General features: G+C 37.6%; 1 protein-coding gene across 5 annotated transcripts in view; it reads right to left on the bottom strand.

Annotated features, from left to right (window-relative positions):
* The window catches only part of ptprz1a (protein tyrosine phosphatase receptor type Z1a), a 105,562-nt gene that overhangs the window by 10,634 nt on the left and 85,112 nt on the right, over positions 1-9,816 (bottom strand). For 3 of the 5 annotated variants that reach the window (XM_042410733.1, XM_042410735.1, XM_042410736.1), the window contains 7 exons: positions 8,953-9,041; positions 8,005-8,090; positions 6,021-6,041; positions 4,758-4,854; positions 3,091-3,173; positions 1,402-1,536; positions 82-216 (listed from right to left, as the gene is read on the bottom strand). In XM_042410733.1, coding sequence (XP_042266667.1) covers positions 82-216; positions 1,402-1,536; positions 3,091-3,173; positions 4,758-4,854; positions 6,021-6,041; positions 8,005-8,090; positions 8,953-9,041 — 646 coding nt within the window. The remainder of the gene's footprint in view (positions 1-81; positions 217-1,401; positions 1,537-3,090; positions 3,174-4,757; positions 4,855-6,020; positions 6,042-8,004; positions 8,091-8,952; positions 9,042-9,816) is intronic. The other 2 variants (XM_042410734.1, XM_042410737.1) reach the window with 1 other exon arrangement.

The raw sequence follows: 9,816 nt of genomic DNA, 5'->3' as shown, positions 1-9,816 counted from the left end.
TGAGAGACGAGACGAGTACAATGACAATATGTTAGAGACTACTACAATCACTCTGTGATCTGATTGGCTGGTTTGTCTGACCTTTTTAGCGTGGGTGTTCCTGACAGTGAAGGTCCTCTGGGTGTAGTAGGCGAGCACTCTGCTGCTCTTCATCGTCACCAGGAAGCCGCCGTACTCCTCCTGAACCTCTGCGGGCCAGTACTGATCACACTTCCTCTGAGGAGACAGTTAAACACGGCACATACACGTCTGAGAAATGAATAAAATTGCATTTTGATTTATTGGATTCAATATGTTTTTTCACTCTGCAGTTTTTGAATTTTGTGTAGAAGGACTAAAAGATTATTTAATCTGGATTGGGAGTATGAGGGTAAAATATTCATTCATAACGTTATTAGTTAAGTTGATGTCAAAGTGTCTGTTATTTTAGTTTTATTTTCTAATTTACACAAAAATCACTTATTTTATATTAAATGTCACTTAGGAAAGAACATCAATGTTCATAGTAAAATTATAGACTTAAAAATGAACAAAAACAATAAAAACATTGTTTTTGATTCCTCCTGCAGGTTCAAGAGCTTCTTAAGATGTTCTCAGCCTCTTACGAGCAGTCGCTCGTTAATCTTGTTAAAGTTCAGGTTCACAATTTTTCAAGTTAAACCAGCAGTCAGGTGTCCATAGTAACAGTGAAAGAGGTTTTCCTCGCTGTAATCATTCCTCCTGTTCATACTGGATATTCAAAGATCCTTCAAATGTGCTTTCAATGGAAGTGATGGAGGATAAAATCCACAGTGTGTCCACACAGTCATTTAAAAGTCTCTGTGAAGCTTCTATTCAGCTTCATCAGTCTGAGTTAGTCATATCAAGTGGATATCTGACACATTTACAGTCTTTTTAGCATCAAATTCCCTCTTTGTGTTTCCTCGGACAGTGTTTCCCTGTTGAGCTGCAGGTGGAAGTATAGTAACAAAAAGAGGAACTTTGGCACTAAAAAGACTGTAACGTTGAAAGATATCTACTTGATTTGACTCATTTGGACGCTGAAGCTTCATATTAGCTTCAGATAAACTTTTAAATACATTTTTACACAGAAGGAGGACTGTGGATTTTGTCCTCCATCACTTCCATTGTAAGGTCATTATGAAGGGATCTTCTAATGGTCAGTATGAACAGGAGGAATGATTACAGCAAGAAAAACAGCTTTAATGTTCATTTGGGCTCCTGACTGTTGTTTTAAGACACACTTGAAAAATTGTGAACCCGTCCTTTAAGTTTCAGAAGGTTTGTACGATGGATTTTATCATCATCTTAGTGTTAAAATGCTTTCGGGCAACAGGATCCATTCTGCTACACAAACATAAACATAAGTTGTATGACTGAATCAGAGTTGTGGTCACTAACTCGTCCTTTCTCCACCAGGTTGGTGATCATGACGATGACGCTGACGTTTTGCTCCCAAATCATCCTCCAGAAGTCCTCGGTGCTCGACCTCAGAGGACCCTGAGCGGCGATGTACGACCTGGTCTTCTTAAAATCCTGAAGAAACACAGAGAGGCTGCGTCAGTTAAAAACTTCTCATTTCTGTAGCAGCAGTCTTGTTAAAGGGGCACAAAAGGTGTTTTACTGTTGCACTTCCAAAAAGTTGTGGAGAAAACCAGACCAGTCTGTCTGACTTGTCTCTCAAGTCATGCGATTGGACAATGGCGAAAAAAAACACAAATGACATTCAGCGCTTTCTTGCTCCGAGTTGAAGTTTTTGCAACTCAGAGCGCTCTTACTAAAACGCCAGGTGCTCAGCAACACAATTACAAAAAGCTGCTCCAGCCTGCTAAAAAGCCTCCTGTCTGATCGGCGGCCTGAGAATCCTATAAAAATGAACCGTTTACTTCACGACATTTGAAGAGACTGTATTCATCATACTGTTTCTGCTTCCCGGCTGTGAAGGTTCATAGTTCTTTGTCTTTTACAATCCTACACCTGTCTGTCTTTCAAACTTCACATCAGCAGCGGGACAGTTGAATACTGGATGTACTGAAGTATTAAGTGTGACGTTCTTCTTTCACTTCTAAACCATGTGGAGCCCTGCACAAAGCCGTGAGGAACTACAACAGAAGAATCATCTAAAAGACTGATTTAAAAGACGTCTGTTTGCCTCAAACCTCATTATACTGTACACAACAGACCATCAACGTTTCAGATATGCAGGTTTGTTTGATTCACTTCTTTTGTGTAAAAAAATAAAAAAAAAATCTTAGCCGACGTTTGAGCAGTGTTCAAAATACACTATTTTCTACAGAGTCCACTTGTAGCTCCCTGCTCTTAAAAAATAAAATAAAATACTGAAGTGCACTGCTGTGAAATTTACAATCTGACGACTCTTATTCATCACAATCACAAGGTCACGGGCCAGAAAAGATTGAGAGACTCTGCTATAACGGCTATCACATTTGAGAATAAACCGACAAATCAAATCAAACTCATCAAGGATAATAAAGTTTTAACTCAAAAAGTTAAGAGCCGAACTGAAAACGAGTCGGTTTAGTTAAGGCCAGCGCGGGAAAGAAAAGTGTCACACGTTCTGAGCGGAGGGGCAGCATTCAATCACTCTCTTTAATAGTTTAATAACCTTCAGAGTGAAGTTGCCTTCACACTGTGAGACGCACACAAAAGTGCGGACTGGAGAGATCCTCAACGCGCTTTTACAAACTTTGTAACCTGTACGTGGGCTCTCCAGTGAGGCCGTGACTGTCGCAGGGTTTTTTTGTGTGTGTGTGTCGCCTCTTCCTTTCACTACAGTAATGAGCATAGCGGAGAGACACACAGGTCTCCGCTAACAACAGCATGTCTCATGAAAAGGTTTAGAAATATGCATTGATTTTAGTTTGGAAGAAAGTCATAAATCATGGAGTGCCTCGTGGAGAATAAAAAATGAATTTTTTTTTTTTTAAAACTTTTTTTTGACTGCGTGTTTTGACAGATTCAATACGCAGGACCGAAACCTCAGGGTGAAGATGAAGGCTGCGGGTTTGTATGGAGCTTAAAATGAATGAAATGAAAACTGAAAAAGCAGGTTGAAACAAAGTTCCTTACGTCGACGTAGTTCGCGTTGATGTAATCTCTTGTCTTCCCGTCTTTGTCGGCCTGCGGCGAGAGACGCACCCGGCTGTGGTCATCTGGAGGTTAAAGACAAATAACAGAACAACAGATAAACACCAACAACTGTCAACAGATCGCATGAAAAGACCAAAATACAATAATAAATAAATACAGCGATGTAGAAATACTCCATAAGGCTCACCAGAAGTATAAAGTAGCATAAAATGGAAATACTCAAGTAAACTACAAGTACTTCAAAATTGTACATAAGTACAGTACCTCACAAATATATAGTTTCATTTTCAGAAAGTCTGAATGAGGTAAGGTCATAAAAAACAGCTGGTCACTGTAGTTTTTACTAAACGTTACTCAAACAGGGAGAAACAGTGCATTTGTTGGGGACTATTTTCAGTGGCGGATGAATCCATATTTGGTGCTTTAGTGAGTGTTTCTGGCAGCAGGACGGTGTGTATGTGTTCATGGTGATGAAGGAACATGTCGCCCAGTGCAGCCGTGTGACTCACTGATGTGTTTTTAATAGTTTTTGGAACAACAACGGAGGAATAAGAGACTTTCTGATGCGTGTTAATTGACAATAAGAGACAGATTGTCATCAGACATTCTGATATTTGCAATTTCTGGTGTGATGTTGTAGTTTAAATCTGTTTAAAAGGAAGATAGTCTAATCTTTTAATATTATCATTATGTGCTAAGCTAAATGCTAAACATGTCCTGAGCTCTGTGCTGGATACACAATGAAACATGAAAGACTTGGGATCCTGAAATAATACACGAGCACATGGTTGTGATGTCTAATATTCATCATTTAAGACTCAACAGTTTTCATCTGATGTGTATAAACACTCAACAAAACCTTAAAGGACGGGTTCACGATTTTTCAATGGAAGTGATGGAGGACAAAATCCACAAATGCAAAAATGTATTTCAAAGTTTATCTGAAGCTAATATGAAGCTTCAGCGTCCAAATGAGTCAAATCAAGTAGATATCTTTCAACATTACAGTCTTTTTAGTACCAAAGTTCCTCTTTTTGTTACTATACTTCCACCTGCAGCTCAACAGGGAAACACTGTCCGAGGAAACACAAAGAGGGAATTTGATGCTAAAAAGACTGTAAATGTGTCAGATATCCACTTGATATGACTAACTCAGACTGCTGAAGCTGAATAGAAGCTTCACAGAGACTTTTAAATGACTGTGTGGACACACTGTGGATTTTGGCCTCCATCACTTCCATTGAAAGCACATTTGAAGAATCTTTTAATATCCAGTATGAACAGAAGGAATGATTACAGCGAGGAAAACCTCTTTCACTGTTCATATGGACACCTGACTGCTGGTTTAACACACACATAAAAAACCGTGAACCCTCCTTTCACTTGAATTAAATCAAAATAATTCTTAACTGCTGAAATGAACTAAGACAAACTGAAGTGCGGCAGCATTTTCATGCTTCTGAAATTAAAAACAAGGTATTTTCAGTGTATAAATTTCTTTCTGTACTGTTCACTGTTTCTTGTCTTCTTATCAAACCACCAATAAACTGGATCTTGTTCATGATTACTTGTAAAGTTGTGACAAACAGCGCAGTAACTCTTCACTGTATGATATGAAACATTATCACGTCACACTGTGTACTCACAGGCCAGGATGTTGCTGTATCTGTTTTTAGTCTTGTTGTCAGGATGGTTGGAGCTGTCGGTGGTCATCACCATGTCCACCGTGCACACCTGCACCTCCTGAACACACACACACACACACACACAGAGTGAAATTTACATGTTCAAACAGCACTAGTGGAAATAACTTTAAGTCCTTCTCTTCTGGTTCTTTAGCTCAGCACAGTGTTGTGGTTTTGTAAAGCAATACTTTCCAGCAGAGGGTCACATGATAAGATGTTTGTCAGTTAGCTTAGCTTAGCATAAAAACTGGAAACAGCTAAAGGTCATTTAGCCCCAAGATAATTAATCTGTGATGTTCTGACAGTATTTCCAGAATCCCCAAAGACTCGTTAAACCACCTGGATGAAAAAATATTTCACCTGCTGAATCATAACAAAGATTTTTTAACCCATTTCCCAAGATGCCCCTCTCTTTCGTATCAAAACAAAGATGGCATAATCTTTTTTTATAGTGACAGAATATTTTAAATCCACATGGTTAATTATCCTTTAGGGAAACCGACTGTGACCTCTACGACCCACAATGACACAACTGGATTAAATATGATTTTTAGAGCTGCAACGATTAGTCGATCAATCTATTAATCGATCAACAGAAAATTAATTTTCATCTATTTTGATAATCGAATGGTCATTTTCAGTCAAAATTCTCTGATTCCAGCTTCTTAAATGTGAATATTTTCTGGTTTCTTTAGTCTCTTTGACAGTAAACTGAATATTTTTGTGGACAAAATGACATTTTAGGGCTTTACAAAACACTGATCAACATTTTAAAGACCAAATGACTAATCGAAAATAATTGACAGATGAATGAAAGAAAATAGTTCCTTATTATAACATATCACACATTCCTTTTTCAATGCTTTGAGCAGCACAAACTTAACTTCATACCATTTTTTGTATCAGAGTAACGATCAAAACACAGACAGACAACATTACAACTATCTGCATGGACAGATACCAGAGCTTTGGTTAGAAATGGAAAATGTTTTTCTTGTAGAAAATGAGCACAAGTGTTTTATTTTTGTTTGTTTTTTGTGATATTCTCACATACATAATTGATTTCAGTATTTCCTCCACTGGTGACAAACAGCAGACATGCTTTGTGCATCAATTTCACACAAACAAAAAACACTTTTCATTACAAGACAAGACAAGACAACCTCAAAAAAACAAAACACGGCTACATGTGCAGCGGCGTCTGTCCCGAGGAGAGCGTCTTACCTCGTAACACTCCTTCAGTATCTAATGATGAAGGTGAGGAAGCAGCAGGCAGCCAGGACGTTTCCGTGACAACACAGTCAACCAAACAAAGAGGTGCAAAAATACAAATTACAAGACGACACACACAAAAATAAACTCCAGACAAGTTAATGTCACCGTACAGCTCATGCTACTGCCACTTAAAGGAGAAATCAACACAAATAATAAACGAGATTTACAAGATTCAGTAAGAATATTTTGAAAATCCAACTTAAGTAAAAGTACATAAGTATTATGAGCTTGATGTAGTTAAAGTATTGCAGTAAAAGTACATAAGTATTATGAGCTTGATGTAGTTAAAGTATTGCAGTAAAAGTACATAAGTATTATGAGCTTGATGTAGTTAAAGTATTGCAGTAAAAGTACATAAGTATTATGAGCTTGATGTAGTTAAAGTATTGCAGTAAAAGTACATAAGTATTATGAGCTTGATGTAGTTAAAGTATTGCAGTAAAAGTACATAAGTATTATGAGCTTGATGTAGTTAAAGTATTGCAGTAAAAGTAAATAAGTATTATGAGCTTGATGTAGTTAAAGTATTGCAGTAAAAGTACATAAGTATTATGAGCTTGATATAGTTAAAGTAGTGTAGTAAAAGTACATAAGTATTATGAGCGTGATGTAGTTAAAGTATTGCAGTAAAAGTAGTGGTTTGGTCCCTCTGACTGATATATTATTATATATGACATCATTAGATTATTAATAGTGAAGCATCAGTGTTAGAGCAGCATGTTACTGTTGTAGCTGCTGGAGGTGGAGCTAGTTTACACTACTTTATATACAGTTAGCTAGTTTAGTCCAGTGGTTCCCAACCTAGGGGTCGGGCCCCTCCAAAGGGTCAGCAGATAAATCTGAGGGGTGGTGAGATGATTAATGGGAGAGGAAAGAAGAAAAAACAAAGTTCTGATACACAAATCTGTTTTCAGTTTTTGGACTTTTTCTCTAATCTTTGATTTTTGCTGAAATATTGGATCATTTGAACATTTATTGAAATGAAAGCATGTGAGAAGTTTAGAGGGAAAAATCACTATTTGGTGGAGCTGTTAACAACTCATAGACATGTGAAATGTGACCCCGACTACACACTGCTTTTTGTAAGACGTCAAAAGCCAAAAAGGTTGGAAACCACTGGTTTCATCTTTAACAATGTGTTGTATTTTAAAAGCTTGTATTATGCTAGTATTTCCCTCTGAAATGTTGAAAGTAGCATCACATGGAAATACTCAAAAATGAAAGCAAAAAACAATCCTGCTGAAGTTTAAATATTATCTAATCTGACAGCATCATCTTCCCTGTTACTGACAAGGAAACCATCATCATCATCATCATTATAACCATCAGGGATATGAGGAATGAATTCTGTGAGCAAAAAACGCAAAAAAACCCCCCAAAAACCACCCACATGTCCCCTCCGACCCTCCGTAGCTTTGTTCTCTTTGTGATGATTTTTCCTTCAGCAGCAGAACAAAACAAAGTGGAGCTGTGATTCATTAAGTGACTGATGTCGTGTTGCCTTTGAGGTCTGAAGCTCGTTCCTGCTGAAGGTCAACAGGTGAAAGACAACCGACACGCTGCTCAACGAATGAATGACGGCTCCTCACAAAGAGCTGAACCAAGAGCTGCAACATTCAGCTTCCAAATTATTATTATTATTATTATGTCACGCCGTTACACGACGGTGAATACACTATTATTCACAATTAATTCTTGTGAAATTATGTGGATCTTAAATAGTCACATAATGCAGCAGCTCTGTTTCAAACTGTCTCCAGTAAATGTGTCACATCATCACAGCTCATCATGCAGCAAGCAGAACAACAACAACAACATGATGACAGTCACACGTTATTCCTCACAAACACACACAGTCAGCTTTTATTACAGTAACCATATCATCTGCAGAAATATTACGTATTTCCACACAACTTTAAACTCATCGCAGTACCTCAAACTCTCGTTGAAAGCCCTGCGTGTTGTGAAGCTCGCCGACGTGTTTGACAAACTCCTTCACTGGAAACGCCGTCTGCTCGTCTGGAACATGAACATGAAGAAACAACAGCGGACGAACAGTCAAAATGTGCTTTTTTAAAAAATTATTTTATTTTATTTGTATCATAAGTGAGGACAATTTTGGAAAAGAGGATATTTTAGAAGAGTTAAGAGAGAGCAGATTTTGGAAAATGGGGACATTTTGAAAGTAAAGATATTTAAATAGAAACTATTTTGGAAACTAAGGACATTGATATTTAAGGAATGTGTGCATATTTTTTTAGAAAATTGGACGAATTCTTGAAAAAAAAAGACATTTCTGTTTTTGGAAAGTGGCAAAATCTTAGAAAAGGAAAGGCACTTCTGAAAGTAAGGACACTTCCCAAAATGGGGACAAAAATGGGGACATTTTTGGGAAAGTGAGGATGTTTTTGGAAATTAGGACATTTCTATTTATTTTAATGGGTCCTCACTTCTTCAAAGGGTTGTTTTAGGGTTTTAGATTTGGTTTTAGGGTCAATGTTACAGGTTTTAAGTTTATATTAAGACACTGAGGGATGTAATATGTCAGTATCCCCTCCCCCTTTCCCTCTCTCTTTCTCTCTCTCAACCCAACCGGTCAAAGCAGATGGCCGCCCACCAAGAGCCGGGTTCTGCTTGAGGTTTCTACCCGTTAAAGGGGAGTTTTTCCTTACCGCTGTCGCCAAGTGCTTGCTCATGGGGGAATTGTTGGGTCTCTGTAAATTAAAGAGTACGGTCTTGACCTGCTCTATGTGAAAAGTGCCTTGAGATGACTTCTGTTGTGATATGGCGCTATATAAATAAAGATTGATTGATTGATTGATTGAGTATGGGGCCCTCACAAATATAGAAGTGTGTGTGTGTGTGTGTGTGTGTGTGTTACCGGATAATAACGCAGCGGTGGACGGTGCGGCGATGACTCTGGGTGATGAGCTGTCGTCGATGTAGAAGTGAGCCGTCTGAAAACACGTCCTGCAGGAAAAATATACATATTGGATTTAAAAAGACCTTTTAAACATTAAATGTTTTGTTTTTGTTTGTCTAGTTTATTCTTTAACAGTTCCTCTGAAAGTGTAGAAATTTACAAAAAAAAATAAAAATTCAATTATCTGTATGTAAATGTAAAATGTAAATGTAAATACGAATAAAAATACAAAATACAAATGACAAAATGTGGAAAATTGTTTAGTGTTCATCATAAATACAGAGAAAAGAGCTATTATCAGCACATATGCCTGGCACACATGTGACTCGGCGTTAGCCCAGATTTTTGGAGAATACACGGTAATCTTCCCAAAAACACAAGAAAAAAAGATGTTCTGTTAATCCTCAACAAGTTTTTAAACGGATGACATCGCCTCTGATGAACCTGCGTTGTCTCGGCCAGAAATGGGCATCAGGGATTATCACGGACAAAAAAAAAAAAAAAAAAAAAAAACCCAAAACAAAAACAGAAAAAGGGGCTGAGCTCTGAGATTAAAGACGACGCTTTGGAGAAAACACAAACTGTTATTTCCTCAACTGAACGCTGGATTTTGATTCATACAATTACCCAGAAGTCTTCTATCCTGAACAAGTTCATTTCCATTAATTCTGCTTGTAATTTACTTAATTTTCAAACGTCAGAAACTCATCTTTCTGCCTCTGTTTCTCTAATTACAGAGAAACAGAGTGTTCCTAATATTTTGTCCACTGCATTAACATATATGAGGGGGACAAAATATTAGGAACACTTTTTCAATATAAC

The sequence above is a fragment of the Thunnus maccoyii genome, chromosome 5, assembly GCF_910596095.1.
Source record: "Thunnus maccoyii chromosome 5, fThuMac1.1, whole genome shotgun sequence".
NCBI lineage: Eukaryota > Metazoa > Chordata > Actinopteri > Scombriformes > Scombridae > Thunnus > Thunnus maccoyii.
Note: the sequence above shows the minus strand (reverse complement) of the source record. Positions and strands in the feature narration are given on the sequence as shown.